At 32.2% G+C, this 13,994-nt stretch overlaps 1 protein-coding gene across 1 annotated transcript in view; it reads right to left on the reverse strand.

The window, feature by feature from the left end:
* LOC127701424 (large neutral amino acids transporter small subunit 2-like) overlaps nt 1-9,242 on the reverse strand; it is a 48,821-nt gene extending 39,579 nt beyond the window's left edge. The window contains exons 1-2 of the mRNA XM_052205299.1: nt 8,501-9,242; nt 5,084-5,209 (exon numbers count right to left, since the gene is read on the reverse strand). Coding sequence (XP_052061259.1) covers nt 5,084-5,209; nt 8,501-8,987 — 613 coding nt within the window. The 5' untranslated portion in view covers nt 8,988-9,242. The remainder of the gene's footprint in view (nt 1-5,083; nt 5,210-8,500) is intronic.
* Nucleotides 9,243-13,994: the final 4,752 nt, after the last annotated feature.

The following is a 13,994-nucleotide window of genomic DNA, read 5'->3' on the forward strand; positions in this document are numbered from 1 at the left end:
ATTCAGCATATCAAAGAACCCCAATAATTCAATTTTTGATGAAATCAAACTAAGTTTAATTTTGGACCCTTTGGACCTTAATGTAGACCAATTTAAAAAACGGGACCCAAAATTAAAAATCTAAATACACGGTTAGATTTGGCATATCAAAGAACCCCAATAATTCAATTTTCGATGAAATCAAACAAAGTTTAATTTTGGACCCTTTTGACCTCAATATGAACCAATTTGATAGCGGGCCCACAAATAAAAAATCTAAATACATGGTAAGATTCAGCATATCAAAGAACCCCATATATTCAATTTTTGTTGAAATCAAACAAAGTTTAATTTTGTACCCCAATTTGGACCAACTTGAAAACTGGGCCAAAAATCTAAAATCTAAATACATGTTTAGATTCAGCATATCAAAGAACCCCATATATTCAATTTTTGTTGAAATCAAACAAAGTTTAATTTTGGACTCCAACTTGGACCAACTTGAAAACTGGGCCCATAATCCAAAATCTAAACACATGTTTAGATTCAGCATATCAAAGAACCCCAAGAATTCAATTTTTGTTAAAATCAAACTAAGTTTAATTTTGGACCCGTTGGACCTTAATGTAGACCAATTTAAAAATGGGACCCAAAATTAAAAATCTAAATACATGGTTAGATTTGGCATATCAAAGAACCCCAATAATTCAATTTTTGATGAAATCAAACAAAGTTTAATTTTGGACCCTTTTGACCTCAATATGAACCAATTTGATAGCGGGTCCACAAATAAAAAATCTAAATACATGGTTAGATTCAGCATATCAAAGAACCCCAAGAATTCAATTTTTGATGAAATCAATCAAAGTTTAATTTTGGACCCTTTTGACCTCAATGTGGACAAAGTTGATAACGGGGCCCAAAAATCAAAAATCTAAATACATGGTTAGATTCAGCATATCAAAGAACCCCATATATTCAATTTTTGTTGAAATCAAACTAAGTTTAATTTTGGACCCTTTTGACCTTAATGTAGACCAATTTGAAAACGGAACCAAAAATTAAGAATCTAAATACACGGTTAGATTCGGCATATCAAAGAACCCCAATAATTCAATTTTTGATGAAATCAAACAAAGTTTAATTTTGGACCCTTTTGACCTCAATATGAACCAATTTGATAGCGGGTTCACAAATAAAAAATCTAAATACATGGTTAGATTCAGCATATCAAAGAACCCCAATAATTCAATTTTTGAAGAAATCAAACAAAGTTTAATTTTGGACCCTTTTGACCTCAATGTGGACAAAGTTGATAACGGGGCCCAAAAATCAAAAATCTAAATACATGGTTAGATTCAGCATATCAAAGAACCCCATATATTCAATTTTTGTTGAAATCAAACAAAGTTTAATTTTGGACCCCGATTTGGACCAACTTGAAAACTGGGCCCATAATCAAAAATCTAAATACATGTTTAGATTCAGCATATCAAAGAACCCTAAAAATTCAATTTTTGTTAAAATCAAACTAAGTTTAATTTTTGACCCTTTTGACCTTAATGTAGACCAATTTGAAAACGGAACCAAAAATTAAGAATCTAAATACACGGTTAGATTCGGCATATCAAAGAACCCCAATAATTCAATTTTTGATGAAATTAAACAAAGTTAAATTTTGGACACTTTGGACCTCAATGTGGACCAATTTAAAAACGGGGCCCAAAATCCAAAAACTTAATACACGGTTAGATTCAGCATATTAAAGAACCCCAAGAATTCAAGAATAAAACCCCATTGAAATTGATCAAGAAATTAGCAATTTATACGAAGTATCTTCTTTTGCACAATACTGTGCAATTGAAAATTTCTTGCTATTGTGCAATACTGTACAATTGACAATTTCTTGCTATTGCGCAATATTGTGCTATTGGATATTTCTTGCTATTGCGCAATACTGTGCAATTGAAGATTTCTTGCTATTGCGCAATACTGTGCAATTGAAGATTTCTTGCAATTGTGCAATACTGTGCAATTGAAAATTTCTTGCTATTGCACAATACTTATTACATAATAATTTACACATCCTGTTTGGTGTGTATCTCCTACCATATCATTATTATTTGCTTTTAAATATTAATCAGAAATAACCAACTTAAAATGGAAAATTTTAAAAGAAAAAAAAAAGAAAAAAAAGAAAAAAAAAGAAATCCCCCCCCCCCAAATTTTTTGAACCCCCTTATGATTCATCACCCCCAAACTCAATCCCAGCCTTCCCTTTGTGGTATGGTACCTTGCAGTACAATTTCAGAGAGATCCATACACTTGAACACAAGTTATTGTCTGGAAACTAGAAAAATGCTTATTTTTGGCCCCTTTTTGGCCCCCAATTCCTAAACGTTTCGGGCAATTACCCACAAACTCAATTCCAGCTTTCCCTTTGTGATATGGAACCTTGTAGTACAATTTCAGAAATATCCAAACACTTACACACAAGTTATTGTCATGAAACTAGAAAAATGCTTGTTTTTTGCCCCTTTTTTGGCCCCTAATTCCTAAAATTTTGAGGCAATTACCCCCAAAATCAATTACAGCCTTCCCTTTGTGATATGGAACATTGTGGTACAATGTCAGAGAGATCCATACACTTACACACAAGTTATTGTCTGGAAGTTACAAAAATGCTTATTTTTGGCCCCTTTTTGGCCCCTAATTCCTTAACTGTTGGTACCGTAACCCCCAAAATCAATCCCAACCTTCCTTTCGTGGTATTGAACCTTATGGTAAAATTTCATGGAGATCCATTCACTTAAACTAAAGTTAGAGTGCGAAAACCAATGTGTCTTCGGACCACGCCGGACGACGCCAGACGACGACGACGACGACGCCAACGTCATACCAATATACGACCAAAAAATTTTCAATTTTTGCGGTCGTATAAAAATGGAAATTACATCATAAAGGTATTAAAATAGAAAATGACATCATAGTCATGGCTAAAAATAAACAAAATCCTTAATCAGCATCAGCAACATTTTATAGTAATATCTAAAAATAAAATTCCTTTGTAACCATAAAAGCCCATTTAAATACATCATAACAGATATTAAAATAGAAAATGACATCATAGTCATGGCTAAACATAGCAAAAACCTTAATCAGCATCATTTAACAGTAATATCTAAAAATAAAAATTTCTTTGCAACCATAAAAGTAAAATAGAAAATGACATCATAATCATAGCTAAAAATAAACAAAAATTTTTTTATTGGCAAATTTTAAATGGAGTTTATTATACTAAAACAATAAATTTGCAACCATAAACATGATAAAACCCCATTTAAACACATCATAAAAGTATTAAATAATTCAACTACATCATAAGGCTATAAAAATAGAAAATGACTTCATAGTCAAGGCTAAAGGTAAACAAAAAACCTTCATCAGCAAAATTTTATATTGGCAAATTTCCAATGAAGTTTATTACACTAAAATTGTTGGCAAATTTCTAATGCATTTATTAACAATAAAGTTATTGGCAAATTTCCAATTTACATAATTTAAAAGCAGTGTAGATGAGATATTTAAATGAGTTTGAATTACCAACCTTACACTGCTTTTAAATAATGTTCTTTACTCAATTATTTGTCTATTAAAATGGAAACCCTTGTTTTTTAACCTTTTTTCCCCTTATTCCTTAAACATTAGAGCCATAACCACCCCCCCCCCCCCCCCCCCCCCCCCCCCAAAGCCAATTATTACTTTCCAATGTAACCTAAATTTCCAATATACATAATTTTAAATTTCAGTTCCTCATGATATATAACCGTATCATTATTATTTTCTTTCATATATAAATCTGAAACAACCATCTTTAATTGGAGAATTTTAAAGAAAAAAAAAGGAAAAAAAAAAATCCTACCCCCCACACATTTTTTCAACCCCCTTTTGATTCATCATCCCCCACCTCAATCACAACCTTCAATTTGTGGTATGGTACATTGCAATACAATTTCACAGAGATCCATACACTTGAACACAAGTTTTTGTTGCAAACTAAAAAAATCCTTATTTTCGACCAATATTCGGCCCCTTATTCATAAATGTTTGAGCAATTAACCCCAAAACTCAATTCCTACTTTCTCTTCGTGATAAAAAATAACTAACTTAAAATGTAAATTTTAAACAAAAAAAAAAAGGAAAAAAAAAAATTACCCCTTTTTTGACCCCCGCCCCCCTTATGATTCATCACCCCCCACCCCCCTTTCCCCCCAAACCAAGCTCAATAACAGCCTTGCCTTTGTGGTATGGTACCTTGTAATACAATTTTAGAGAGTCTCCATACACTTGAACACAAGTTATTGTCTAGAAACTAAAAAATGCTTATTTTAAACCCCTTTTTAGGCCCCTTATTACTAAACGTTTTGAGCAATTATCCCCACAACACTCAATTCCAGCTTTCCCTTTGTGAAATGGAACCGTGTAGTAAAATTTCAGAAAGATCCATACACTTACACACAAGTTATTGTCATGAAACTAGAAAAATGCTTGTTTTTTGCCCCCTTTTGGCCCCTTATTCCTAAAATTTTGAGGCAATTAACCCCAAAATCAATCCCAGCATAGACCCTTTGTGATATGGAATCTTGTGGTACAATGTCAAAGAGATCCATATGCTAACACACAAGTTATGACTGGAAGTTACAAAAATGCTTATTTTCGGCCCCTTTTTGGCCCCTAATTCCTTAACAGTTGGTACCATAACCCCTAAAATCAATCCCCACCTTCCTATTGTGGTATTGAACCTTATGGTAAAATTTCATAGAGATCCATTCACTTAAACTAAAGTTAGAGTGCGAAAACCATTGTGTATTCGGACGACGACGCCGGACGACGACGACGACGACGACGCCAACGTCATACCAATATACGACCTCAAAATTTTTTTGCGGTCGTATAAAAATCAGAATTCAATAATTATGTTTGAAAACTGCAATTACATTTTTAGGGTACAAACTGTAGGACATTTTACATCATTCTTTCAAAGGACATTTTTTCCTGACATACATGTATCTTGGAACTAAAAGTAAATGATATTTTTACTTACTTTTGAACATAAAGACAATACCAATGATGATGATCATGACGAGGGCAATGATTTTGGTTGCTGTGAAGATATCCTGAATTAAGGCTGCTGATTTCACATTTTTACAGTTGACGTAGGTGAGAATTGCTGAAGAAAAAAAAGAGATAAAAAGTCAAGAAATTACAATTTTTACATTACCTTTTTACAGTGTTTTCCCTAGATTTTTATTTTGAAGGATGGTGGCTTACATGTAATTAGATTAATAGGGAATTTAAAAAAAAAATTCAAAAGGGGGGCTTCATTGATATTCACCGACTGATAAAATAATTACTTTACAAGCTCCACCCTTGAAAATTTTTCTTTCGTCTTCCTGTAACAAAAAGGTGATATTTGGAATATACATTAATTTTACTTTAAATAGAAAATAAGTTGAACCTTTAAAATACTCAAATAAACATGGTTCGATAGAAGAGGGTAGAGCTAAAAAATTTGTAAGGGTTCCGCGGAACCCAGTGTCTTGCCTACTTTTTCTGTTAATCGCAGGCTCAACAAAAATGAGGAAGGTAATCAATAAAAATATTCCTCTTGATACTATCTTTTGATTGTAAGAAGCTTCTGTCCAAGTTTGGTAAAAATCCAGGATAGTTTATGAATCTAATAAATGTTTAAAAACTTTAACTGCAGACTGAATGTGATGTTAACTGGAAGAAAACAAAATTTCCTTCTAGATACTAGCATTTGATCATAAACAAGCTTCTGTCCAAGTTTGGTTCAAATCCAAAATAGTATAAGAAAGTTATTAAAATTTTAAAAACTTTAACCACAGAGTGAATGTGTTGTTTCCTGGCAGAAAATCTAAGTCCATTTAAAAGTAAAATACGGAAAAAATAGATTTATTTTTTTACAAAATTTCCTTCTAGATACAAGCTTTTGATCATAAACAAGCTTCTGTCCAAGTTTGGTACAAATCAAAAATAGTATAAGAAAGTTATTAAAATTTTAAAAACTTTAACCACAGAGTGAATGTGTTGTTTCCTGGCAGAAAATCTAAGTCCATTTAAAAGTAAAATAAGGAAAAAATGGATTTTTTTTTTTACAAAATTTACTTCTGGATACTATCTTATGATCATAAACAAGCTTCTGTCCAAGTTTGGTAGAAACCCAGGATAGTTTAGGAAAGTTATTAAAATTTTAAAAACTTTAACCAGAGTGAATGTAAAATTTCCCAGCAGAAAAACTAAGTCCATTTATAAGTAAAATACAGAAAAAATGGAATTTTATTTTTACAAAATTTACTTCTGGATACTATCTTATGATCATAAACAAGCTTCTGTCTAAGTTTGGTAGAAATCCAGGATAGTTTAAGAAAGTTATTAAAATTTCAAAAACTTTAACCACAGAGTGAATATTTGTGGATGCCGCTGACGGAATGTAGGATCGCTATGTCTCGCTTTTTCGACTAAAGTCGAAGGCTCGACAAAATTGAAGGATCAAGATTAGCTCTATTCCTTAAAATATTGTAGTCTTTTACAAAAACTTTTAACATTTTTTTTTAAAGGTACAATACAATAACAGTACAGAAATCCTCAAGTTCTAAAACTAATAAAAAAAGAATACTTCTTTTGGAAAAAAACTTATTAACCAGTCATTTTTTGGGAAAAAACTCATTAAAGACATTTATTCTTTTTTTTTTTAAATCTTTAGAATTAATCATTTATTTGAAACGTATTTGTACATTAACTCTTAAATGATTGATGGATATTTAAAATAGACTTTTCAATAATTGGAGTAACAAACTTTATATACAAGTTCAGTTATTAAAGGATTATTGCAGTCTATCTTTTTAACAGAATTGTCTAACATTGTCTAATTTGGAATTATATCCACATATATGTTTTTATTCTCATGATACAAGATCATACAAATATAAATGTAGATTGTAAATGAACAGACATGGGCTTCCAATTCATTTAAATCACATTGAAGGCTAAAATTATATCTCTCTTGTGATTCTTTAAATTTTGTTCTTATAAACTTTCAAAAAAATTAGCACTCTGACATTTGCAATCTACAAACAATTTCATCCAAATACTTTTTCAAATAAAACAAGAAGAATAAATTTATATCCTTCATTAAAATAAACATTTGAAAATTCTTGTTAAACGCAACCTTAATTAAAAAAATTCGTAAGGGTTCCACGGAACCCAGTGTCTCGCCTACTTTTGCTGTTAATCTCAGGCTCAACAAAAATGAGGAAAAAAAAAAAAAAATATTATTATACTATCTTTTGATTGTAAGTAGCTTCTGTCCAAGTTTGGTAAAAATCCAGGATAGTTTATGAATCTAATAAATGTTTTAAAAACTTAAACTGCAGACTGTATGTAATGTTGACTGGAAGAAAAACTAAGTCCATTTATAAGTAAAATACGGAAAAAATGGAACAAAATTTTATCAAAATTTCCTTCTAGATACTAGCTTTTGATCATAAACAAGCTTCTGTCCAAGTGTGGCACAAATCCAGGATAGTTTAAGAAAGTTGTTAAAATTTTAAAAACTTTAACCACAGAGTGAATGTAATGTTAACTGGCAGAAAAACTAAGTCCATTTATAAGTAAAATACGGAAAAAACGGATTTTTTTTTTTACAAAATTTGCTTTTGAATATAATCTTATGATCATAAACAAGCTTCTGTCCAAGTTTGGTAGAAATCCAGGATAGTTTAAGAAAGTTATTAAAATTTCAAAAACTTTAACCACAGAGTGAATGTAATGTTTCCTGGCAGAAAAACTAAGTCCATTTATAAGTAAAATACGGAAAAAATGGATTTTTTTTTTTACAAAATTTGCTTTTGAATATAATCTTATGATCATAAACAAGCTTCTGTCCAAGTTTGGTAGAAATCCAGGATAGTTTAAGAAAGTTATTAAAATTTCAAAAACTTTAACCACAGAGTGAATGTAATGTTTCCTGGCAGAAAAACTAAGTCCATTTATCAGTAAAATACGGAAAAAATGGAATTTTTTTTTTACAAAATTTACTTTTGAATATAATCTTATGATCATACACAAGCTTCTGTCCAAGTTTGGTAGAAATCCAGGATAGTTTAAGAAAGTTATTAAAATTTCAAAAACTTTAACCACAGAGTGAATATTTGTGGACGCCGCCGACGCCGACGACATGTAGGATCGCTATGTCTCGCTTTTTCGACAAAAGTCGAAGGCTCGACAATGACATGAGAAATTAATTCATAATAGAGATAAGTGAACTACATGAGACAGGAAGACACCCCAGCCCTTTGATATATACACAGTATCTTTTTGATGCTTGATTAGTGACCACTGCCACTGGGACTATTTTTTAATAGTCCCCCATTGGGAGTCCCAGATGATCATGATGGACATCAAGCTGAGATGTGTGTAATCATATGGATATACTTACTAATGCAAAGAGCTGCTAATAATCTCATCGCTGTCTCTGGGGGTCCACCATCACATGGGAACACTGGTTCCAAAACATATGCTGCAAATGTCAAGGCCCCTATGGCATTACCGCAGGGGATAATTACCACGAGAGCTACCCACAAATACAGAAATGCAGGAAGATGTCCAAATGATTCACCAATGTATGCATAGTCCGATCCTGATTTGACAATCATTGTACCAAGTTCTGCATAACATATTGCCCCTACTAACGAAATTAGTCCACAAATGAGCCAAACTATGAGCGACAGTCCAACTGAACCAGATTCAAGTAGAACTCCTTTGGGTGATATGAAAATCCCACTTCCTATAATTACACCAACAATGATTGCCACTCCATTGTGTAGTCCAAGTTCTTTTTTCAATTTAATAGCACTGCCTGAATCACTCGACGAGTCTGAAACAGACGATCGAGTTCCATTCACAAGATTACTGGTTTTTGTCATGTTGGTTTTGTTAACACGTGTAGTTAATTTATATACGATAACAACATTCACTTGTTAACTCTTGGTGAGCAAAACACTAACAGACAAAAAATAAAACTCCTAAGTTCTTCGATATATCTGATAAGCTGTGTTTCTATCTAATTTTATCATCCACATGAAGTATTTGGTCGTCGATCACCACATAGCGCGGGACGATGATGAAACTATCGAGAAAACATGCTTCCTGTGTATGTTTGTTGACGTCACGTGATCTGTCCTACTATTATCCAATCAAACAAAGTAGGTTAGTTTTACTACCATTTACGCACATTGCCTTTATTCATTCATGAATACATTGCATCATCAAGAAGTGGTAAACAAGCTTGTAACACACACAAACCAAAAAAGAAGAAAAAAGAAGCAAACTAATTAAGAAATATAATAATTGAAAATGAGGAAAATTATATCACATTTTTCAAGAATTTATATTTTTTTAGTCACAACAATATAGGAATATAGTCTAAACCAGAGACATATATATGTCTCTGAGGATCTAACTATACAAATCTATGGTCACAAGAAGGATTTGTATACAGTAGATATACTTAACAAATCCTAGGTCACAGAAATAGGCATAAACTGTTAATATAAAAATTAGGATTTGTTTGTTTGGTGTAAACCTGAAAAAGCGGGACGATGAAAACAGACCTGCCGCAACGATTTAGGGGGAAATCCCCAATGAGAAGTGTTGACATGCATCAAGTTTGAAATTCTTTATTATATCATGGAAGTATTATATTGACTATATAATATTTCCCTGATTATATAAACTGAACACCTCAAAACTTGTATTCAAATAAGTTAAAAAGGGTATTTAAGCACATACATACTCATTCAAACAATAGAGTAGTAGATTAGATCAGATTAAAAACATTTATGACAATATAAGAGAAGCATTATATTGGGTTATCTTGCGCTCAACCCCCACCCCCTGGAAATTTTGAAAATTGAGCAGGTATGAAATTGGAATAATATATCCGTATTAGCAGTCATGGTTCGGTTCCGTTTTGTCGTTTTGTCATAATAAGCTAACAAAAACTTATCTGGAGGTGGGTAACGTATCATCTTCGCTAGCCAAGGGTTACGATCCACTTCCCTCCTCTCAGGGAAGTGGATCGTAACCCTTGGCTAGCGAAGATGGTAACGTATGTGCTAAACGTGTTCAGTTATTGGAAAAAAACCAATGTCAACATCGAACAAAAGGCTGTCAGATTGACAGCAAACCGGATTTTCTTGCATGAAAATGATATTTGCAAATCTGAACCCCAAACAGGATCAAATAAAAAAAAAGATTTTTTGTAGGGTTCAGAAATGGAAAGAACAAAATCAATCTTGACCTATTTATCATAAGAGAAATATAAATATTTGAATTTAAGAGAGTATATAAGTACACACACATTTGTTCAGCAGGGGGTGGGTATATGAAGAAATCATGAAGTCGGTAATGAAAGAAATATGTTTATGAGATTATGAGATTATAGCTTTATTTGATATGAAATCCATAGAATCTTCTGGTCACTTAGTTAACCTTCCAGAAACCCACTTTCAAACGGTTTTTGTCTTGTAATATATGCATGGCCGATGGAAGAATGATCATGAAATTCGAACTTGACCTTCTTTTAGTCACAGGAAACAACATATCTAAATTTTTAAAATCATTTCGTCAAAGCGTTTTGAAGATATTGCACGGACAACGCTCTAAGTATCACTTTTCGCTACTTAAAGGTCTACAACTCAACAACGATAAAAGCTAAAATCGTGGAAATCGAAGTTGATCTTCTTTTAGTCACAGGAAATAACATATCTAAAAACTTTTAAAGATTTCGCCGCCAAAGCGTTTTAAAGTTATTGCACGGACAACGCTTTAAGTATCACTTTAGCTACTTACAGGTCTACGACTCAACAACGATAAAAGCCAAAATTGTGAAAATCGATCTAGACTTTCATTTTGTCACAGGAAAGAGCATATCTAAATTTGAAAAGCTTTCGTCAAGCGTTTTCAAGTTATTGCACGGACACTGTTTGGCAGCCATCCGCCCGTCGTACATCACCAAACCAATAACCGATATTTTCTTTTGGAAATCCGGTTAAAAATGTCGTTGGAGAGAACCATTTCGTTGACTGAATGACCCCCTTTAAAAAAATCATTTTTATACAAATACAAAGATGATTTACATAGTATCTAATCTTTGACAAAACATACGTCAAGCAGACCTAGAAAAATCGTCATTCAGAATTGCACGTGCTTGTCTGTTTATTTCTATTTATGTTTACATCGGCATTTGTCGTATAGGTTGTCTCGATGGTTAATCAGGCGGAAACCCAGTTGAAATATCACAAAAGAATCGAAGAAGTTAATAGAAACAAAAAAAATTTACAGTTTTCGGCTAAATTACGAAGTATTTTATCATAAAAACACCATTTGCATAAGTTTTCAATTTATCTATTACATAATTAAGCAGAACAATTAGATATCAAGTCCACGACATGGGTGTCTATTCAGTTGGATCTAAAAAATGCATAACCTCCAATTTAAAAAATAAAAATACCACGGACAGAGAACATATCAATCTATTTGTTCCTTCATTTTCGCTTCTGTCCTTCCATTATGTGACTCAAGAAATAATTCCAAAAAATGGGAAACAATTGCATCGAAAAGAGAAAATCGAGTGCACCTTTTTATGTTAGGGCGTGTTTGAGTTGAATATTTTGTCTTGAAAACGTAAAAAGCAAAAGTATTTGATACATCATCTCGCTTCAGATTCTATCATTTTTATATACCAAGGCTACAGGTTGACTATAAGATCCAACATGTAAGAAAAATGATCAAGATATTTTAGAAAAGGTGTTTTCAAATGATACATCTGAAAAATCACATATCAAATTTATGAAATATGTACTAGGTGTAAATAAGAAATCCAGAAATGCAGGAAGATGTCCAAATGATTCACCAATGTATGCATAGTCCGATCCTGATTTGACAATCAAATTAGCCACAAATACACATATTTTGAGTGGTATATGATTTTGAATGGTGTATTTCAAAGATGTGAATTGTATTATCTGGTTCTGTCCTGGCCTTTTATAGCATTTTTTAATAGTATTAAACGATGTTGTTTTCTTATATGTCTCTAATTTATGTCTAATCTTATGTACTTGTATGTAATGTGATGAAAGCTCTTTATAGGGCCCTTTAATTGGAAATAAAATATTCTTATTCTTATTCTATAACATTGAAAATACACAGTACTAAAAAAATGAAATATATGGGTCAAGTGAAATACCTTTCTAAAGAATCACAGAAACAGAATAGGTGTGTTCGAATAGCAAATTTTTACTAAAAATACTTGACGACAGACTTTTAAGTTGGATCTTAAAAATGCATATCTTCGAAAAAACTTCATTTTTTGTGTGTGATATCTAGGGTTTATAGTCTTCAACCACTAAAATTTTTAGTCTGCCCTTCCACGAAATATTGAATTAGAATTTTTTTAGATGTTTATGAATTTTCGAAAATTCCACCTGCCAACCGATCAGACAATAGAGTTAAGTTGACTGAATGTAGACAAGTACATTAACTGATGCTCATTAGCTAGTAGATACATTTGTCTTTTAAAATACAACTGGCATACAAGGATCGTAATGGTGCTATGTGGATAAATTTATCGGTTTTCAAGAGCTAAATTGGCAGCGCGTCATCCCTACAATGGCTTCCATTTTTACAATCGTAAAAATGAACTGGCGTAATGCATGGGAGATAATTTTGACAGAGTGAATCCTGACTGTTAATTAGATGCATGCGTCTATATTCTAAAATACACACGAAATACTGATACTTTATAACGATTCCATGCATTGTTAATAATTTCTTTTTTGACTTTTAGTTGGAAATAAAATATGAAAAGTTTAGTCAAATCGGTGAACGTGAATTTGACAGATAATTAATGCACCTTTAAACTTGGACCAACAGATATTGGTCTGGATTGGATAATTTTCAATTTACTGTGCATGCAAGTTCTTTTCCTGAATATTTTAATTTTAGAAGGTGTACTGTTTAGGTTTACATCTTCCTTTTTGCTGATTACTTGTCATGAATTACTTTTGAATGGTGGTCATAGAAAACGTTCAACCCCTTTTGATTGGAAATTCGTCGAAAAAAAATCGATTCGTCACAAATTCAAATTCTTAACCTAATCACAGGGCCAAAAGACAGACATATAAATCATAACAAATACTGAGATATACAATTTAACTACTTTCATTCGTCCTTTCACACAACTATCATACTGACTGTAATGATTACGATAGGCAATACTTTTTACCATTATGTACAATGATTACACACCCCTTCTTCAGACCCTGAAACCGCCTCTTATAACACAGAAACAAGAAAATTGCACAAATTCCGAATTAATATACTGGATAACAGTGATTTTATACATGGGATTTAGGGACTATAGCTTGATAATACGTCCATGGTACAAGTAATCACAACTTCAATGCTGATACTTAGGCTTAGTCTGTAGAAACATATACAGATGCGTAAAGTCTTTTGATAAAAAAAAGGTATGTTAAGCAATTGTAGCAAATAACTAGGACCACTCACTGCACTGAGCAGGACTATAAGTAATTTTACCATGACCCATTTGAATTATATCTAGAAGAAAACGGTAAGGGGATTAACCATGGATATCCAGAAACCATGGTCTTTCAAAAATATAACTTGAAACCACGGGTCACAAGTAACAACAATAACATAAACAGGAAGCCTGTGTGTAAAGGCCTCTTTCGGTTACTTTGAGATGATGAACAACAAATACACGCACAATTCCTTTGCTTTAGTTTTTTTCTTCAAATTTATGTGAGTGTATATGTAACTTAAACTTGAAAATAGATATAGGAAGATGTGGTATGAGTGCCAATGAGACAACTCTCCATCCACGTAACAATTTATAAAAGTAAACCATT

The sequence above is a fragment of the Mytilus californianus genome, unplaced genomic scaffold (assembly GCF_021869535.1).
Source record: "Mytilus californianus isolate M0D057914Y unplaced genomic scaffold, xbMytCali1.0.p SCAF_5, whole genome shotgun sequence".
Lineage (NCBI taxonomy): Eukaryota > Metazoa > Mollusca > Bivalvia > Mytilida > Mytilidae > Mytilus > Mytilus californianus.